Genomic DNA, 20,430 nt, shown 5'->3' with positions numbered 1-20,430 from the left:
CTTAAACTTTTAAGGCTCCTTACGTTTATTTTATTCGGAGAACCAGTTTATTTTATGAATTATTTCTGTGGTGTCCAGTATTGCGGCAGGGGCATAAATTAAGTTTAAAGGAAAGTTTCATTGATAAATATGAATTATTCAAATCTAAATTTTTAAAAGTAATAATACTAGAAAAATATGAAAAAAATGTTATCCGAATATTTGATGTTAAAAATGTTATAGACCGAAATACAATAGCCCGGGCGTTATTTAACGTGACCTCGGGTTAATGAGGGACGAGGAATTAGTTTAATAAATAGATAATATTTGGGACTTTTTAGCGTGGTTAAAAATTGAGATTTGATATTTGAACATTTTATTGTTCGTGACTGGGATGTTGCATCACAGTACACACATCAAACGACCAATAAGCTATTAAGCTTTTAATAAATAGTTATAAAATGTTGTCCAATCCATGGCATATTGTATTGTATGCTAAGTTTAACCAACATTGTTTTTTGATAAAATTGAGTTAAATGCAAACGTTCTATTTTGATTAAACTAGATACAATGTCATCTTCAAAGAAATCTGCCGAATCAAATTCTTCGGACTTAAATAAATCCGAACCCAGGAACTTAAACGCCCGACTAAAATCATATTTTGAGTGGGTTCGCCGTCTCGAGGAACGTAACACAAGGCTGCAGGAGGAAATGGCTTCAAGGAAAGAGGTCCGCTCACAGGAGATTGCCAGTATGTGTTCATCATATGACGAGGCTCTCTCCTCGACTCGAAGTTCGTTAGATCATTGCGCTAAAGAGAAAGCGAGCTTAGAAATGGTTGTAGAAAATGCCAGGTTTGAGATTTTGAATATAGAACTGAAGATGAAGGATAAGGATGAGGAGATATCCATTCTAGATTCGTTGAATATTCGTCTTCATTCACAGAATACCAGACTCAGGAAGCAGGCACAGAGTGCAGACGACGAACTGGGACTCTTCAGATATGATTACGATTCCGTCAAGAACAATTTGGAGGATACTCGTGAAAAGCTTGAGGCTGAGACTATAAGACGGATTGATATTCAGAATAAGATTTTAACAGTTCAGGAGGAGAGGAGTTTCAATCAAACCATCCTGGAATCTAAAAGATCTGAAATAGTTCTACAGACTGAGAGGGAGAAGGATGAGATCTTGAAGAAGTATGAGAAGGAGTACGAGGAGAAGATTAAGATCGAGGAGGAGAAATTGAAGGTTGTAAGTCATGACGGGGAAAGTTCTCTGCGTAAGAAGAAGATCTCCGAATTGGAAGAAAAGCTTGCCAAGGCCTGTGATGCAACACAAAGTGCTCTTTTCATTAAGAATGAGATGCAGATTAGGTCAGAGAGTTTGTCAAGAACTGTTATTGAGCTTGAAAAGGAAAACTCCGACATCATCAGAAGGGTTAATATTCTAGATTTTCAAATAGAAGAGTTGAAACGGGAGAACCGGTTGGATTTAGCTCTTAGGAACAGTCGTCTCGACTTCATGAAAGAGAAGAATGATGAGGCAATCAAAGATTTGCAAGATTTGACAGAAATGAAGGAAGCTCTTGACGCTGAGATCTCTTCATATCAGAATCAGTTGGAAGAAGAAGAGTTTAGGTTTGGACAATCTATTGAGAGAAGTGGTAGGAGTAATACAACCAAAAAGCAGAGACTAGACAATGGATATATTAGTGGAGAGGAGACGGATCTTAGTCAGGAGCGTATAATTTAAACATTAAAATCATATATCAGAAGTGAAAACTTTAGAATTGGAATGGATACCCTTAATCCCGAGTGCTAAATCTCTTTATCCACTGTCGACACTTGTGTCCGATTCGTTATTTTTCGATTTTTTAAGGGAAAAGTTGCGTTTAAATAGGGGTGTGTTGAGTGTTGATTATTTTTAAGGAAACATTATGCGTTCTTTCAATGCAGAGTCTGTCTACAGATACCGATTCGAAGAATATATCCTGGGATGATAATGATGATGGAGCCGGACAGAAGGAGAGCACACCCCCTCCTAACGAGGTCAAAGAGGAGATCAACTCCTCTAACAAAGTCAAGGAGGAGAATATTTCTCAACTAAACCTAGAAGATGGAAACCTCTTCTTCAACTAAACATAGAAGATATAAACAACCTAGACGAAGAAAAGAAATCCTTCAATTGAACCTAGGAGATAAAACCTACGTACCCTTCAACTAAACCTTGTTGAAGGAAACCCCTCCTTCAACTAAGAGATGAAAATGTCTCTTGCATCTAACCTTACGAGAAAATGTCTCTTTTCAACCATATAATAAGAATTACATTCTGCAAACCTTTGTATTTTGTATCTCGAAATTTCTACTTTTTATATTGTAAAAAATGTTCACCTTTTTGCCTTCCTTCTTTAGCATTCTTGCTTTGCTGATTTTTATTTGTTTTGCAACTTTAGATATTTTACTTTCACATATCTATAGTTTCATTACAGAATATATTGGAATTTTTTAAGCATTGTGAGATAAACAGTTTTATTTCAGTTATTCTCCGTTTCTGTTTTGTTAACAAACTAATCTAACAAATTCACTGGACACAGTTTAAGCAAAGTTTATTAGTTTTAAATAGCAAAACATTGAAACCTTAAGTTCAAGTTTATTGTAATTTTTTTTTTAATAAAAAAAGGAAAAGTTTACTCCTACATGTCTATTAAAGATGCGTACAACTCTTGTTTAATCATTTATTCAGCATTTTACTATCGTGATGCGTAATATTCATTGAATCGTATAATAACGATCGTTTAAAATGCTAAAATCATAGTGAAAGGAAAATTAAGAGTTTAAGGTTTTAAGCATTATCCCCTCAGAGTACATAATGAACCATACAGAATCCAGAGAATCTAGATATCTTTAGACTTCTACGCATCTTGAAACATCTTTACACTTTAAAACAGCGCAATCGTATTTCTATAGGGCCGGGGGGGGGGGGGAGATTGTAAATTATTAGTATAAATAGTTAGATAGATAAAAACCATGACTGTCCTGCCGCAATATACGTTTAATTGTGTTCTGATATGATGAAGAATTGTACATATTTTAAAAGAAGAAAAGCTTGCTAACTAATAAACTTAAACTTCATATTTGTGACAGAACCTATAATTTTGAAATGGATTAATCTGTATGTCTCAGGGGATTATGAGATTAGCTTTAACTTGTCACTGTATTTTCCAAATTATTAAACACACTCTAAAGAATTATGGAAGTGGCGAAATTAAAAAACTATTAAAATTAAAGATTATCTTTTAAGAGCTTGGGAATACCGTTTAACCTTTTTATACGAAAAAAAATATAAATATTTATTTTAAATTCAAGAATGTCACTTGTCACTCTCCATCAAAATAAATCAGTTTAACTATTAACATGATTTCAAAGAAAAACTCAAGTTTTTACTAAATAGGCCCAAGAAGAAATATTCCTGTATTTTATTTTTCCATTCAGGTTTGATAAGGCTCATTATATTTTATATATATTCAATACAATATACTACAATATTCTTAACAATATTCTTTACATAAAATATACATACAGCTGGATTTATTTATTCTTTCCATTTCCAGTATATTCTTTATATTATAAAGTTGGAATTCTCGGGACCATGGGCATATTTTCTTGGGTTTTACATTTTTTATGTAATACAGGTGAAATTATATATTCTTTACATACATAATTTACAATCGGATTGATTTATTCTTTACTTTTACAACTGGAATTATTTATTCTTTACATATACGGCTGGAATAATTTATTCTTTACATCTACACCTGGAATAATTTATTCTTTACTGATACAGCTGGAATAATTTATTCTTTACATATACAGCTGGAATAATTTATTCTTTACATATGCAGCTAGCTGGATTTTAAATTCCTACCCACATTGAGCAGTTTTATACATTACATTGCTTTGTTTGAGGCCCGTGGGGGGGTTATCTGCACAAAATGCTACAAATTAAAAAAAATTCGCTTTGCTGATCTTCAGTTTTAACTTCAAATTATTGAACAAAGTGTTAATACAGTGCCGTCGTGTTTATCAATACAATGAACACTACTTTCGATTTCAATTTTGATTTCTACTAAGCTTTCAAACGGCATGGATACACATAAAAATGGACACGCAGAAAATATGTCAGTTAAATGCTTCTCTGTGTTGACTTGTAAACTTGAAATAAAAAAGCTTGTTAGAAATCAAAACTACAATAGAAAAGTCGTCTTCATTGTATTGCCATAAACGCCGACCACTGTAGTGGCGCACATTTTGAGAAATCAGTAAATTTCAGATATATTTCAAGTTTTGTCTATGATTCTGGAGACCAATGCACTAAAAACGTTCAATTTCAGCAGAGACTATAAACCAAATAGAACACGAATAGTCGTTCAATGGTAATTTATGTTTATAATAACCACTCAGAACACAACCTCTTTCATTGACGTTGTAGGGTTTCTAACACAGACTAGATATACTCTCTCTTCTCTGATTTCTAAACAATTAGGTTTTACTTACGCACTAGCCCTGGACTTAATTTAGTATACAGATTCTACTTTGTTCAGGTTTAGGTAAAAACCTTAGTTCAGTTAAAACCCCTCATTTCAAGCACACCTTGATGGTAGACAAAGAGTGGTTACTGGTTATTACTAGAAACCATTGGTGGATGGGAGATTAGGTAAGTTTTAACTAATGTCCCGGCCGATAATTTTTTTTGTCCTGGTTCAAGGTTTTTTTTTTTGGAGATTTTGAAACAGGTGTAAGACAATTCACTCTTTGGGAGATTTTTTTACCAAGACATTTATGGCAGATAGGACTTCACGCTTATGATGTTGTTAGGAGGCACTTTTTAGGCAATGAACCCATCGATATTCAGAACATATGCATCGGATATAACATTTATTTAATTAAAAAAAAATTCTGAGAAAGATTAAATTTTATTTTCAGAGCTGTGTTGGCCCACGCTTCATTTCGGATACTAGCTGCGGATATCGAAGGTTTGGGATAACCAGCTAATTTCATTGAAGAACCTAGCAATAGCGGATATCTGTAGTGGATACCGGTGGGGAATACCTGTAGAGGATACTGGAAGATGTTACCATAGTAGTGGATACTGTACCTCATTGGTATTTTGAGAGATCTATGTACGATATCTTTTTTCTCTTTTGGAATATCCGGTTATTTAAAAGGAGAAACCAAGAAGGTTTATGTACCAGTTGATATAGGCAACTAAATGGTATTTAATTGGTAACATATTTAGAATATTCTGTTCTATATTGATTTACATTGAATATTCAATATTTAAAATCTATATTTCAAAATGTGATAATCAAGAAGAAATTAGAATTATTATTATGTCGCCAATTTATCAATGTGATAATTTTATTGGATTAAAATTTTCCATTTTATCCATTATATAGCAAACAAAATAAAATAAATATTTCGAAAACTTTCATTAAGCAAATTTGATAATCCCGTTAACAATGCGAGTGTCCTGTGACTGTAATGTTTATAGCTAGTCTTACAAGGTATTGTAATGTTACATTAAAGAGTGTACAAGCATTTAAGCTGGTTTTTTTTTCTCCGACAAATGTGATACAAAATTACTATGACCAAGGCTCTAATGCAAGGAAAATTAAGCAGTTGTGTATACTCTGCGTACATATTGAAACCAGTTCTCTCTGGGCGGAATTTGTAAACAAGAATAGATGCCTCAGTGTTCGCTTAGTATCCGAGGAGGTTAAAAGCATTAAATTTTATAACTTTCCTTGCATTATAATCTTGACTATGACAAAGTTTGTGTCTTATGCCTACATCTATTGTGTACTTCTTTGCTTGACTCAATGCTAATCAACGTACCCTTAGAATTGTCACGAATTGTGATCGAAACGTGTTATGGAATACTTTTTACTTGCTTTACTAACTATTATATTTTCCCTTTTTGTTTAGACTAGATTAATCAAGGGCTCTGAGATACAATTCAATTTTGTAAATCTCCAGTTTTAATTAAAAATGGCAGAGACTGTGGATGATGGGGATTCTTTGAAGAAAGCGGATGAGTTTGAACCCAAGGAGGAGAAGTTAGGTTCTATTCAGATGAATTCTGGATTTGAATTTGCGCCGAAGGACGATCCACAGGATGAAAACCGGGGTATACATTTTTATATCAATGAGTGTTCAAGAAATTTATTTAAACAAAAATATTCTAGTTCTGCGCCGAATTTAAGAATTGAAAAATGTCAAGATTGCGTACTTTACATTTTGTGTTGGGCTATTTAAATTTCCAGATATTAAGATAAACTGGATTTATGGAATTTATCGCCTCATTCCAGTTTCAGTCGGTGGATTTCCAAATTTCGAAAAAGAAAAAAATCAATAATAATTTGATTTTTTAAATTTCGACTGACCCGCGTCTTAAATATTAAAAATAAATAAAAGGATGATTTTTTAAAATATGTTTTAAAATCTTTTGTATATTTAATCTCTGAAAAAATAATTTTTTTCTTCTCTAATTTAAGATATATTCCGCGCATCCGTGAAGATTAATTCACTCGTTTCCAAAGTTATGGGGAATGATGAACATCTGGATTCTCTAGATGTTTCGAAGAAAGAAACTACTTCTGAAGTTATGGGGAAAGATGAACATCTGGATTCTCTAGATGTTTCGAAGAAAGAAACTACTTCTGAAGTTATGGAAAGAGTTCAACTAAAAAATAAAGATCAAAGCGAAGATGAGATGAATAATACCGTCGATCTAAACGAAGATATTGAGGGAGAGAAGGAGGATAATACTGAGGATGGGCTGCCTGAAGCAGGGTCTGCTTGGAAATTGGCTAGACTTAGTCCAAGGTAATGGCTTTAAGTTCATAATTATTTTAGAGCACATTGAAAGATTAATAACTAAGATGAAAGATAAAAAATATTGAAAGATTGCCGCTAGAAAAATTTTATTTTGATCTTATTTTGTTGTTGTCTGGGAAGATATCCTTGTTTTTCTTTTAAAACTATTTTAAATTGCGGTTTCTTTACAAAAGTGACTTGGATTTTAGTATTTAAACTTTTAAGCCGATATCTTTATCATTGATGCTCAGATTAAGGTGTAAGGGTACCGTTGTGAATCTAGTATACAACCTTCTATTTAAGGATCACAGATTCGGAATCCCCAAAATATTGGACACGTTTTAAAAAACGGTAGAGCTGAAACGTAGTAATATTTTAAAAATACACTACTAAGCATTGTGAATTAAAGTATATATGTATCTTAGGATGATTATATCCACCTGTAGTATGTCCTCTGACTCATCATGTGACCAAACTCCTGGGACCAGGAGTCGCAATAAGGGATGTCGTTTTTTTTAGCGTGGCCATTAACCTCAGCTGTCACTTCATTTCCTTTGTTATANGTTGTAAGAACTCCTCACATTATGTAAAAACTTTATGTCTGATTTTTTTCTTCTTCCATTCTGGTCCACTTTTTTCTATTTGAACCCAGAGTTGAACTGATTTAGTGAAAATTATGATTCTAAGAAATGGTTGTTATGTTTGCAAATTATTCTTATGCAAATTGTAAAATCAAATTCTATAGTAATCCTGACCCCCTCCCTGTGTTTGAGAAAGAGCTAAATTTCGACCTCCATGATGTTGAAGAGAGAAGAGATGTTGGAGCCCAACCACTACTACTGCAGGGACTGCTTAAAGTGGAGTATAATCAAGGATGAAGAGATCTGTACACACTGTCTTACTCCGGTCTACACAACGCAGGTCAACACAGATTTACACCCATTCAAGGGACTGCAGACGTATTTTAAAGTGTTCTTTCATTTATAGGTTGGCATGTACGATTTACAGCGCGGTATCCTATAAACCTTTGGCTAATAAAACATTTAGTAGATACTGTTATTTTGAAAGCTGGAATTTAATACCTACCATGTAGATTATAAGTAACATCGAGTCTACCCGAACTTAAAATTACGTCTGTACGCTGCAGTCCCTTTAAAACTATGCGACATCGTATCTCATCTGATTTTCAGTTTTTGTCCAAGATTGAAAAAATCAAACAAGTTAATTAACACATTTTGTTCCTATTATATATTGGCTTATTAAATATGGTTAAAACAAGATTTAAGCTAAAAATAAATGAATTTTAGTTAAATGTAATGTAACCCACAACAGATGAAGTAAGAGACGACTGCAGATTTTATTCAGTGTTATTTTAAAAACTGCTGAACGGATTTTAGTCAAGTTTTTTATTCATAGCCAGATGCAGAATAGTAAAAATTATTTTTACTAGTATCTTTTAAAATAAAAATTCGGCAAACTTTTTTAAAAACGTAATAGGAGCAAGGTCTAGTAAGGTAACATAACATTCTGCCATATTTGAGGAATGTGGCAAAAAATTAGTGAGTTTGTGACAAAAGCTTAATTCAATGTATTCCTCCAGGTACAGCCTAGTTCCTCTCTGTTCCTAGTTGAGGAAGGAATATCTTCCAAGGTTTTCCTACCCACAGACCTTCCTTTCGGGCTTAAGAAACTTAACAGGTAGCCATTAAACTTTAAGAGACTGTAGACGTAATTTCCGCCATATAATTAAAGAGAAGCCTGATAAAACTGATAAATTTTTGTGTGGCTCCGTCATGAATTGAGTTGCGGATTTATACTACAAAATAATGGAAAATTTTCACGATTGAACACGTTTTTTTGTGGCTTTGCTAAGAACTGGCAATTGCAGATTTATACTACAGAAAAATCGGAAATTGACAGACAATTTGAGATAAGATGGAGTAGGAAGACGACTTTTAGACTCAATTTATGACTGTAAATAGTCTAATGAACATGAGACACAGCTATTGTGCAGTGTAGAGATTTATTAATTTATTACAGTGGTAGGCGATTATATCAATACAATGAAAAGAACTTTTTATTTAAATTATGATTGTTAATAAGATTTTTCGAATTACAAATTTACAAGTAATCAAAGAACAGCTTTTTTGAGTTGACCGCATATCTTTACTACTATATTTATGTGTATCCATGCTGTTTAACAGCTTGTTCTAAATAAGAGTTGAATCGAAAGTTGTCTTCATTGTATTTGTATAATCTGTAGCAAAACTGATTGCATTGGAACACAATCAAATTCACTTAAATATTACAAAGTTTTCTGGTTCTCACAATATATTTTTTTTAAATCCCTAAATATTTTTTTTTTTAGGAACCCATTGGGTATTCTGGAGAAGAAGAAGCAGATGCTACAGGGACAAGATAATCAAGAGAGTTATCCCCAGGTGTAACATTATAGGATATATAAGTAGAGGCGGNAAACTAGCAATCTACCGGCTTTAGTACTTTACTTAACATTCAAAATATTTTTTTTGTGATGAAAATACCTATTAATATTTTTCATCTTTATAATTTCGAAGGAAAAACGATGATTTATTAATAGATATAAGATTCTATTTTTATCAGCTTTGTTGGGTTAAGTTACCATTTACAATAGGTTTTATGGACTAACAGACTTTTTGTGACAAAGTTTATGGACAAAAAATTTTTTTTGACAGCTTTTATAGACTAAAATACTACTTACAGCAGGTTTCATGGACTAATATTATTTGTGGCAAAATTTTGTGGACTACAATTCAATTTTTGACAGCTTTTTTAGACTAAGATAATATTTTAAGAGATTTTATGGCATTTTTTATGGGTCTGAATATTGGGAACTGCAACCGTAATTTCGAGTGACCTTCCATGCAAAGATGACAATGTTAAATTCACACCAGTACCCTAAAAAGCTTTGTCTGATCAAGACTAATGTTTACAATTTTTAAAACTGATTATTTACATTCGTGGTCTCTCTACAAAAGTGACCTGCGCATTTATACTGCTGGAAAACATGGAAAACATCTAGGATTTATCAGAATTAATAATGTTAAACCAATGAAACGAGAATATTTTCCACATTATTGATCAGATAAAGGTTTCAAGGGTACTGTTGTGAAATCAGGTATTGCGATCCTTGCATGGAGGGTCACTTGAAATTAGGCTCTCAGTTCCTTTGGGTTTAATTTTTACATAAATTAATCCTAGATTAGCCCCTGAACTCACCAACATTCTGTTTAGGTCAAACCGACAAGATTCAGTCGACCCCCGGACAACAATCAACCCTTCCCTGTTGGTCTTAACCAGTTCAATGTTCCACCTCCGCCTCACCAGGATTTCTCCGTCCCTCCCCCTCATCTCGAGTTCTCTCCTACTCCTATCCGCAGGGAGAACCTGAGTTCTCCTAACTCTAGTGGGAACATGAGCTCTGCTAAACCTAAATCGTCTAGGTTTAGTTTTGATTTATCTGGTTTACTCGCAAACCTATTCTATCCAGCAGAAAAGGATAACAATGAGACACCTCTAACCAGGAAAGGTGCAAGGAAATCCAAAGCAGTTGCTCCTAAAAAGTCTAACGAGTTGGAAAGGTCCAGGAAATCAAACGAATTTGTTGGTCCCAGGAAATCAAGCGAATCTATAGGTCCCAGGAAATCAAGCGAATTTGTAGGTCCCAGGACATCAAGCGAATCTGTAGGTCCAAGGAAATCAAGTGAATATGTAGGTCCCAGAACATCAAACGAATCTGTAGGTCCCAGGAAAGCATGCGAGTCTTTAGGTCCCAGGAAATCATGTCAATCTGCAGGTCCCAGGAAATCAAGCGAATCTGTTGGTCCCAGGAAATCAAGTCAATCTGTAGGTCCCAGGACATCAAGCGAATCTGTAGGGCCCAGTACATTAAGCGAATCTGTTGGTCCCAGGAAATCAAGCGAATCTGTAGGTCCAAGGATATCAAGCAAATCTGTCTGTACCAGAAAATCAAGCAAATCGGTTGGTTCCAGGACATCAAGTGAATCTGTAGGTCCAAGGAAATCATGCGAAGCTGTAGGTCCCAGGAAATCAAGCGAATCTGTAGGTCCCAGGAAATCAAGCGAATCTGTAGGTCCCAGGAAATCATGCGAATCTGTAGGTCCCAGAATATCAAGCGAATCTGTAGGTCCCAGGACATCAAGCGAATCAGTTGGTCCCAAGAAATCAAGCGAATCAGTCGGTCCCAGAAAATCAAGCGAAGGAAAAGCTAGCTTCAAGAAAACTGTTTCAAAATCAATTCTCAAGAATCCCGGAAGCAAGAAGAGATTATATCCTGAGAACTCTCTGGAGGATGAACTAACCATGACCAAGGCCGGATCCTCTACTCCCAGGAAGAAGAAGAGGATGAACTGTGAGATTAAATCTAGCCAGGAGCTTGACCTCTCCAACCTCAGCCTCCGATCCTCCAGGTCCAACCCTGACCTCCTCCACATGAACTCTACTCAAGGAACACAAGAGTACAGTCTGCAAGGTAAACCATCTTATAATTTTGCATTTTTTATTAATTTATCATCTTCCATTTTTTCTTCAATCCAAGGACCGAATTATGAATTTGATCTAATTTGAGTCGTCTATTCAAATCCTTACTTAATCTCTAACTTTGAATCGGTGGTTTATATTTGAACCGGCAGTAGGTTGTTCTGTGACGTAGCTTAAATTCATAAGATTCGGTCCCTGGTAAAAGTTGCATGCACGAATTACATAGTACTCTTTAAAGCTTTGTCTTCTCAAGAGTGTTTTAAAAAATGTTAAATTCTGCGAATTTCCTTCAATTATCCTATGCTGCACAAATTCACTAGGTTACTTGTACAGAGAAACCACAATTGAAAATGATCAATTTTCAATATCTCAAGGATATCTTTAGTATGCCAAGACTAAAGTTATAAGGGTAGAATTCGTATAATAGATCTGACATTCGACTCTTTATATCACGCCTACAGCCACTTTAAGCCCAAGATTTAGAATAAAAAATCATCTAACTATCTAAAATGTATTTTCTCAAAACTATCCCGACTTAAATTAATGTAGAAGTTAAAGTTCTTCAAAAACTACTGTATAATATTTATATCTGAANTTTGTCCTAAGGTCCTCAAGTAGTATCAGAATACCAGCAGGACAGCTCTCTGTCTAGTCTTCCTGGGCGTGAACTAAACCTTGTAGAAGAATTAGGGGATGGTAGAACCAGCAATTCTTCAGATAGGTAATTTCTTTAACTATTTCCAGTCTGTAGTGGTCGGCATTGATGAATAGTGTAGGTATTATTAGATGAACTATATTCAATGTACGGAGGTCACACCTTGTAGTTCATCTACTTCTAGCTAATTTTTAATTCCGGCATCCGGATTTATAAACGACATATTGTCATCACTCATCAGACATATAATTGTTGTTTAACAAAAATACACACCACCGGTCCAATACAGGTGAAAAGTTGGGTATGCAATCTGCATCTACTTTACCACTAGACTACATAAACATTTTTAAAGTTGAATTTTTTCAAACACTTAAAATTGTATATGGTTATTTATTTTAAACAAGACTAACATTACGGTTCAATTGCGATGTATCCTATTTTTTGCACGGTTTTAATCCACAATTAACCAGCTAAGGATGATAATTTTAGGTATAAATAACAAGTATACTAAAGCCGAGGCACCCTATTACCTTTTCGTTGAAACGTAACTTACCAGTTTCTTTATTCAAAAGATCTGATAAGTAAAAGTACAGTAATATCCCGTCTACGGACCGGAATTAAAAGTATAGTAATATCCCGTCTACGGACCGGAAGTAAATATATAGTAATATCCCGTCTACGGACCGAAAGTAAATATATAGTAATATCCCGTCTACGGACCGAAAGTAAAAGTATAGTAATATCCCGTCTACGGACCGGAAGTAAATATATAGTAATATCCCGTCTACGGACTGGAAGTAAATATATAGTAATATCCCGTCTACGGACCGGAAGTAAATGTATTGTAATATCTCTAAAGCCGAGGCACCCTATTACCTTTTCGTTGAAACGTAACTTACCAGTTTCTTTATTCAAAAGATCTGATAAGTAAAAGTACAGTAATATCCCGTCTACGGACCGGAATTAAAAGTATAGTAATATCCCGTCTACGGACCGGAAGTAAAAATATAGTAATATCCGGTCTACGGACCGAAAGTAAATATATAGTAATATCCCGTCTACGGACCGAAAGTAAAAATATAGTAATATCCCGTCTACGGACCGGAAGTAAATGTATTGTAATATCCCGTCTACGGACTGGAAGTAAAAATATAGTAATATCCCGTCTACGGACCGGAAGTAAATGTACAGTAATATCCCGTCTAAGGACCGGAAGTAAATTTACAGTAATATCCCGTCTAGGGACCGGAAGTAAATATATAGTTATATCCCGTCTATGGACCGGAAGTAAATGTATAGTAATATTCCGTCTACGGACCGGAAGTAAATGTACAGTAATATCCTGTCTACGGACCGGAAGTAAATTTACAGTAATATCCCGTCTACGGACCGGAAGTAAATATATAGTTATATCCCGTCTACGGACCGGAAGTAAATGTATAGTAATATCCCGTCTACGGACCAGAAGTAAATGTATAGTAATATCCCGTCTACGGACCGAAAGTAAAAGTATAGTAATATCCCGTCTACGGACCAGAAGTAAAAGTATAGTAATATCCCGTCTACGGACCGGAAGTAAATATATAGTAATATCCGTCTACGGACCGAAAGTAAATATATAGTAATGTCCCGTCTACGGACCGGAAGTAAATATATAGTAATATCCCGTCTACGGACTGGAAGTAAATATATAGTAATATCCCGACTACGGACCGGAAGTAAATGTATTGTAATATCCCGTCTATGGACTGGAAGTAAATATATAGTAATATCCCGTCTACGGACCGGAAGTAAATATATATTTATATCCCGTCTACGGACCGGAAGTAAATGTATAGTAATCCCGTCTATGGACCAGAAGTAAATGTATTGTAATATCCCGTCTACGGACTGGAAGTAAATGTACAGTAATATCCCGTCTACGGACCGAAAGTAAATATATAGTAATATCCCGTCTACGGACCGAAAGTAAATATATAGTAATATCCCGTTTACGGACCGAAAGTAAATATATAGTAATATCCCGTCTTCGGACCGAAAGTAAATATATAGTAATATCCCGTCTACGGACCGAAAGTAAATATATAGTAATATCCCGTCTACGGACCAATGATGAAGGAAAACTTCTAGGGTCGATTTACTAATCTAATAGAATAGTTGTGTACTTTACTTGTTATAAGTTTTGTACTTTTCCAAAAATAAATTAAAACATAATGTGGGCGCACAGAAATATAATTACATCAGAATGTCATAATATTGTGTGTATTGTTGGAATGAATCAAAGCTGACATATATTTAAATTCCAATATATGTATTCATTTTTACTTCATTCTTCAAACCAATAAAACCATAATTGTGATATATTCTTAGGTTTAATTAGGTTAAATCAATTAAAAAGAGTTAGAATAATTTGTTAGGTTAGGTTATTAAAATTTCAAACACTTAAACAATGATTGAAAATAGTAGAAACTTAACTCATTTAAACAAGGTTTTGAAAAGTTGATTCGTCCATTCAAAAGTTTTCATTTTAATTTATTTATTGAGGAGGCTTTTAGGGCGCTTCGCACCCATCTTCTTTTTTAACTTTTGATAGTGGCTTTATGTCATGAGCATCTGTTTGTACAGTATAAATTTTTTTTATTAATTTGCGGATTTTACAATATTTTTTCGCGCATTTTCAAAATTTTGAAAAATTAAATAATTTTAGATTAAGATATTTTAAGATTAAATATTTAAAGTCTGATAGGTCATAAACCTTCCCTTGGGCCACGTGAGGTCCTACACAAAATTTGGGCCTGATCGGTTCAGCCGTTTTGACGTTTATTGGATACAAACAAACAGACAGACAGACAAGCTAAATTTATTTATTGATTTAGTGTTTGTATACTTAGATACTAATTGTGATAGTTTTTTTTTGGTGTCTAAATGTTGTAAAGAAGAATTGTTTGGGTATACTTGTTATATAATTTTTACCCAGATCAATCTGAAAGATGAGCCCTTCAATTCATGAACTTCCTTAATCTTTGCTACCAATCTCTTTTATCCATGTATAGCAAAGTAGATAAGAACGAGCTGAAGAATCATTTTATTTCATCAAGATGGCTTTTATACTGAAATACAATACAAAATAAATATTAAGGATTACAAGACAAAGTAATAGTACATAAAAGATATTAAAAGGAAGTTTGTAAACCTACGATGCTCAGGGTACTTTTTCCAGCTGATTCCAAGTCTTTTAAGCAAAATAATTGATTCTAACATTGATTTATTAAGAAAATTCCAATTGAGAAATATATTTCTAAACATCTAATTAGTTTACTGTAGAATTTTTTTACATTTTTATTCGTCACTATTAAAAAAAATGATTTTGAACGTCGACTTTGCGCTCAAATTCATTAATTATACATCATTAAAACGTTTTATATGTCTCAAGTGAGCCCTAAACGATTTATCCATAAAACTACATTCTCAGTTCAACTACCATACAGTGCCGGTCACTCCCTTTAAAGCTTATGTTTACAACACGATCTAAGAAGCTAAAGAAAAAAGCCAATCCGACGTGTATCAATGGTTTCGGTGTATATTTACTTAAAGCATGTTATTCTTGTTTTAGGTTGGAATCCTGGATTCAGATTAAGACTTCAATATTCGAAGAGATTCTCAATCTTAAGGTAAACTATTGGTCCCTATTATGGAAAATAGAAAATTTATTCTAATCTTGAAATTTGGACCTGAAAAAATTCCCCGAAAGTGATTGAATCTCAAATCCTTCAAACATGAAAGGGGGAAATGTTTTAGAATTTTGATATTTCCTTTTTGATTCCACCAAACGTAGAATCCAAAAATGTAATTTAAAATACATTCCCTTCCCTCTTCCCCTTTTCCCTTCCCTATTCCCCATTTTCTCTTTCCTTTCCTTTTTCCTTTTCCCCTTCCCTTTCCAATTTTTTCCTTTAAACTTGTTTTGTTTTATTAGGGCGCCATGACAAACTCCTGAAAGATCTTTCCGGAGTTTGTCTTTCAGGAGTTTGTCATGGCACCTATATCATATGTATCTTGTATATTTTGATCTTTAGATGAAGCTAATTGCTCTGCTGTATGTATGTAAGAGTCGTCGCGTGCTTCTGTACATAAATTATTACACTTCAGATGAAGCTAACCGCTCTGCTGTATGTACAAAAGGATCGTTACGTACTGTTGTACATAGATCAGTATACTTTGATGTTTTCAGATGAAGCTACCCGAGCTACCCGCTCTTCTGTATGTACAAAAGGATCGTCGCGTACTGCTGTACATAAACCAATATACTTTGACGTTTTAAGATGAAGCTGACTGCTCTGCTGTATGTACATAAGGACCGTACTGCTGAAGAGAATACTAGTGTTAAAAGATCTATCTTCGTACAGCTAAAGGTAGGAAAATCAGAGAATGAGAAATTTCACTCCAATTCTTCCTGAATTGGTGAACCTTTTTGGTAATTTACATTAAAAGCGGTATATGATGATTTACTAGATATATGAATGTAATTAACATTATTATTTATAAATTTTAAATTTAGAAACTCGAGGACGAATTGAGTCTGCTGAACGGGTTTAAATCTGATATTACAGCTGCTATATTCAGCAGTCTGGTATTGGGAGGGAGGGAGGGAGGGAGGGAGGTCCTATAAAGTGAGAAAACAAATCAACTCAAATTTTGGTAAATATTAATTTCACAAAGATCTGTAGACTGTGTCTCCTGAACTGAAATATTTTTAAATCAATGTCAAAAATTGATATCTTTTCAATAAAAGTTAACATATATAATACCAAAAAATCGAATTTCAATTTTATGAAGATACTTCTGTTGACATTAAATGTTGAAAGAAAAGGTAATGATAAAGATAATTGTTAGATGAATATAAAACGTAAAAAACAGTAGCTCCAAAATAAAAGCGTCAACTCCGGGTGGGCTCAAAATTTTGATACGTTTTTCTGGCAGAACGGATCCTAAGCAGTGATTTAAGACAGTGCTTAAGCTTTAGACCCGGATCCAATGGATCTGCAACAATTTGGCTTCCTGGATTCGGATTCGGATCCAAAGGCAAAATATTCCAAAACCTGATTTTAAAAAATAGTTTCAAAATAATAGATTATTTATTTTTAAATCATCTCTGAATAGCCCATCAAGTTTTAGCAAATAAAGGCAGAAATTTTTTTTTCATATTTATTCAAAATATCAGTAAATCTTTTTTTAAAAAAAGCTTATGGCCCTTGATCCGGATCCATTTTTAGGTTGCATCAACATGAAATGGATCATAACCTCTGATTTCAGGAGAAGACGATGAAGTCTAAGTCTGAAAGATCCTCCTACTCCTACCTGGATAGGATACAGGACTGGCCAAGATCCAGGAGCTTCAACTCCTCCTACTCCTTCCTGGATAGGATACAGGACTGGCCAAGTCTACCTCCTTCCAGGAAAATAATTAACTAACATTAGCAATAGATTACTTAAAACTCTATTTATCAAAAAAAAAATGCATTTTTCATGGATTGCCATCTGTATATACAAGGTAACCCATAAATAAAGAGACTTATGAGACCAAGAAATCGAGTCTTTGCCACAAAATCTGGTTTCTAATCTTTATATCTTTCCAGCCCAATATCGTGGACCTTAGATATTTCAAACTAAATAACTTTTTGGATGAAATATTTTTACTTTGAAATATTTAAGGTGTACGACAACGGGTTGCAGAGATATTGGGATTGAAGAATCAGAGTTTGTGGCAGAGACTCAATTCCTTTACAGAAATTATTTCGCATCTTTCTTTATATGCGTGGTTCCCAAAATAGTTTCTATCCTTGGGAAATAGTTAAAGAATCCTTTGAAGACTTTATTTAAGTCATAAGCAAATTTAAAAGCTTCAGATCGTTACCAAGTCTCATCCTTTGTTCGTAAAATCAAAAATGTGGAAGATGCCATCGGTTTTCCGGACTCGTAAAGTGTCAAATTATGATAATTTCTCCATTGCTTCTTATAAACAAGAATTGTGGAAGTCACTATTGAAAATGAAATAAACAGAGTATGACTCATGCGCATACTTTATAATTATGACAAAGCTGTTCAGTGTACCGTTTAATAGGTTATTGCCATCTTTGTATGGAAGGTCAACTGAAACTACGCATACAGTCCCTAAGTTTTGGAGGAACTGCGTTTTTGCCACAAACTCTGATTTTTTAATCTCGATGTCGTTGATGTTAGATACTTCAAACCATGAATTCTGTCAGATTTAATATGCTTAGTTTGTAATATTTAAGGATTACACCATTAGGTTGCACAGATATAGGGATTATAAAATTCTTTTTATTAGAAAAAGGGCCGCGACGCTCCCTAAAAGTCTAGTTCACATAGAAAAAAAGCATCTTGATTTTTACTTACTAGGCTTCCAGACCATTTTCTTTTAAATATGTCAGCTTGTAACTGTTACTTTAAAACATTTACAAGCTGACATATTTGTTCTTCGATCATGTACTCGAAACAATTGCCACACAAAAAAGTTATACTTTATTATTATTGGGCCTAATCAGTTTAGCCATTTCGACAAATATTGAAGTCAAGAAAACCATACAAATATAAAATCAGATTCTCAAATCCTATCAGAAAGGCACCAACAAAGGATTAAATTGATCATGTCATACTGCATACATAATTATTAGAAATATGTGTTTTTCAACTAATCTGAAAAATTGAAAGTTAAAATGTTTTTTTGTGGTCAGGGCACTCACAGAGTTTGGACAGATAACAGTCACAGAACAGGTTATTTTGCATTTCAGAAAACAGAAAAACCAAACTTTTTGATTTTGCTACACTTTTTCAGGGATTAATGATGAAAGCTCTTTACTAATAACTTTTAATTACGTTGAAACCCTAAAGCCATATTATAGACATAATTTTCAACTACAAATGTTTTATATTGAATCTAGTGGAAACCTGACATGGGATTATAGACTTTAGAAATGATTTAATTTTTAATAAATATATACAATACATCCCCATCCCAACTAAATGCTTCATGTTTAAAAATATTGTGAGGGGGTTTCACTACTGGTTCAAGCTCAGAAGTGCGGAAGTTTTTGTAGTTTACCAATTTCGAACCATGGCATCACAATGCCTCAAGATTTGATACAACCAAACCATGCAATCTAATGTAATTGGAATATCTCAAAGCTTTAACGCCAAAATACGCACTTAATACTCGAAAAACCTAGTATTTTCTGCTTGTAAATTTTTAAATTAGCCTTATCCAATTTTTTAAAATGATTTTATCTTTACAATCGCAATTTGAATATGAATATGATGTGGGACAGCCTGTATATTAAAGAAGAAAAGGACTCAGTCAAACAACTCTCATTCATAAACTTGAATATCAGGTGTTTGATGGTATTGAGGTAAACCCCCCGAAGGAGAAGGAGAGGAAGTCCCTGGATTCTATCTCCTCCCTGCCCGCCAACATAGAGAACATACCACCAGTAGCCCCAGCACTGGTCCAGGGACCATGTATGGAGTTCAAGAGCCTCTACAATCTTTCCGGTAGGTCCAGGGACTATTATTAAATAAACTTATCGGGGACCAATCTTGTACAATCTTTTAGGTAGGTCCAGGGACCATTATTGTATAACCTTTTAGGTAGGTCCCGGGACCATTTTTGTACGATCATTCAGGTAGGTCCACGGACCATTCTTGTACAATCTATCAGGTAGGTCAAGGGACCATTATTGTTCAATCTTTTAGGTAAGCTAAGGGACCATTATTTACAATTTTTCAAGTAGGTGCTGGGACCATTATTGTACAATCTCTCAGGTAGGTCCAGGGACCATTCTTGTTCCATTTTAGGTGGGTCCAGGGTCCTTTCTAAATATCGTGTTTAAGGGACTCATTGTGTGCAATGCCCCGGAAAATTCCAAAACAGAGAGAGGGGGATTGAATTTTGGAGATCCAGAAAAATAATATCTGTGGGATACCTGCGTAGAGAGTGGCAGCTGGTGGGGTCTTAAATGTAAGACATGTGGCCGCAGCGCTCGGCCCAGAAAGTGTCTTAACCTAACCTAACCCTAAATAAATACTAATTTAATTATTTTTCTGGATCTACAAAATTCAATCCCCCTCTCTCTGTTTTGGAATTTTCCGGGGCATTGTACACAATGAGTCCCTTAAACACGATATTTAGAAAGGACCCTGGACCTCATTTAAGTTCAATCCTGTTCCCAAAGCATTGGTTTCTGTGAAGATCAAAAATGGATTTAGAATAATATTAAATTAAATTCAGATCAGTTGCAGGACTTCTGTCGTGGACCCAATGCAAGCAAGTTCGTGATTCAACGCCTACGGTAGGTTTTATTT

General features: G+C 34.3%; 2 protein-coding genes across 2 annotated transcripts; both read left to right on the top strand.

The window, feature by feature from the left end:
- The first annotated feature begins 9 nt into the window (after nt 1–9).
- Nucleotides 10–3,115, top strand: LOC111702406 (lamin-C). Its single transcript, XM_023474078.1, has 2 exons — nt 10–1,719; nt 1,938–3,115. Exons 1-2 carry the CDS (start codon nt 550–552, stop codon nt 2,118–2,120), a joined length of 1,353 nt encoding a protein of 450 aa, XP_023329846.1. The 5' UTR covers nt 10–549; the 3' UTR covers nt 2,121–3,115.
- Nucleotides 3,116–5,947: 2,832 nt separating this feature from the next.
- Nucleotides 5,948–20,417, top strand: LOC111702401 (uncharacterized; the record flags this gene model as incomplete). Its single annotated transcript, XM_023474071.1, has 13 exons — nt 5,948–6,168; nt 6,536–6,866; nt 7,283–7,358; nt 7,665–7,778; nt 8,458–8,555; nt 9,226–9,298; nt 10,131–11,388; nt 12,003–12,117; nt 15,665–15,722; nt 16,374–16,463; nt 16,610–16,681; nt 19,494–19,620; nt 20,357–20,417. Coding segments are annotated over exons 1-13 (2,612 nt in total), but the record flags the coding sequence as incomplete, so codon positions are not given.
- Between the last annotated feature and the right edge of the window lie 13 nt (nt 20,418–20,430).

The sequence above is a fragment of the Eurytemora carolleeae genome, unplaced genomic scaffold (genome assembly GCF_000591075.1).
Source record: "Eurytemora carolleeae unplaced genomic scaffold, Eaff_2.0 scaffold488, whole genome shotgun sequence".
Classification (NCBI taxonomy): domain Eukaryota; kingdom Metazoa; phylum Arthropoda; class Copepoda; order Calanoida; family Temoridae; genus Eurytemora; species Eurytemora carolleeae.
This window is presented reverse-complemented; position numbering and strand designations above follow the sequence as displayed.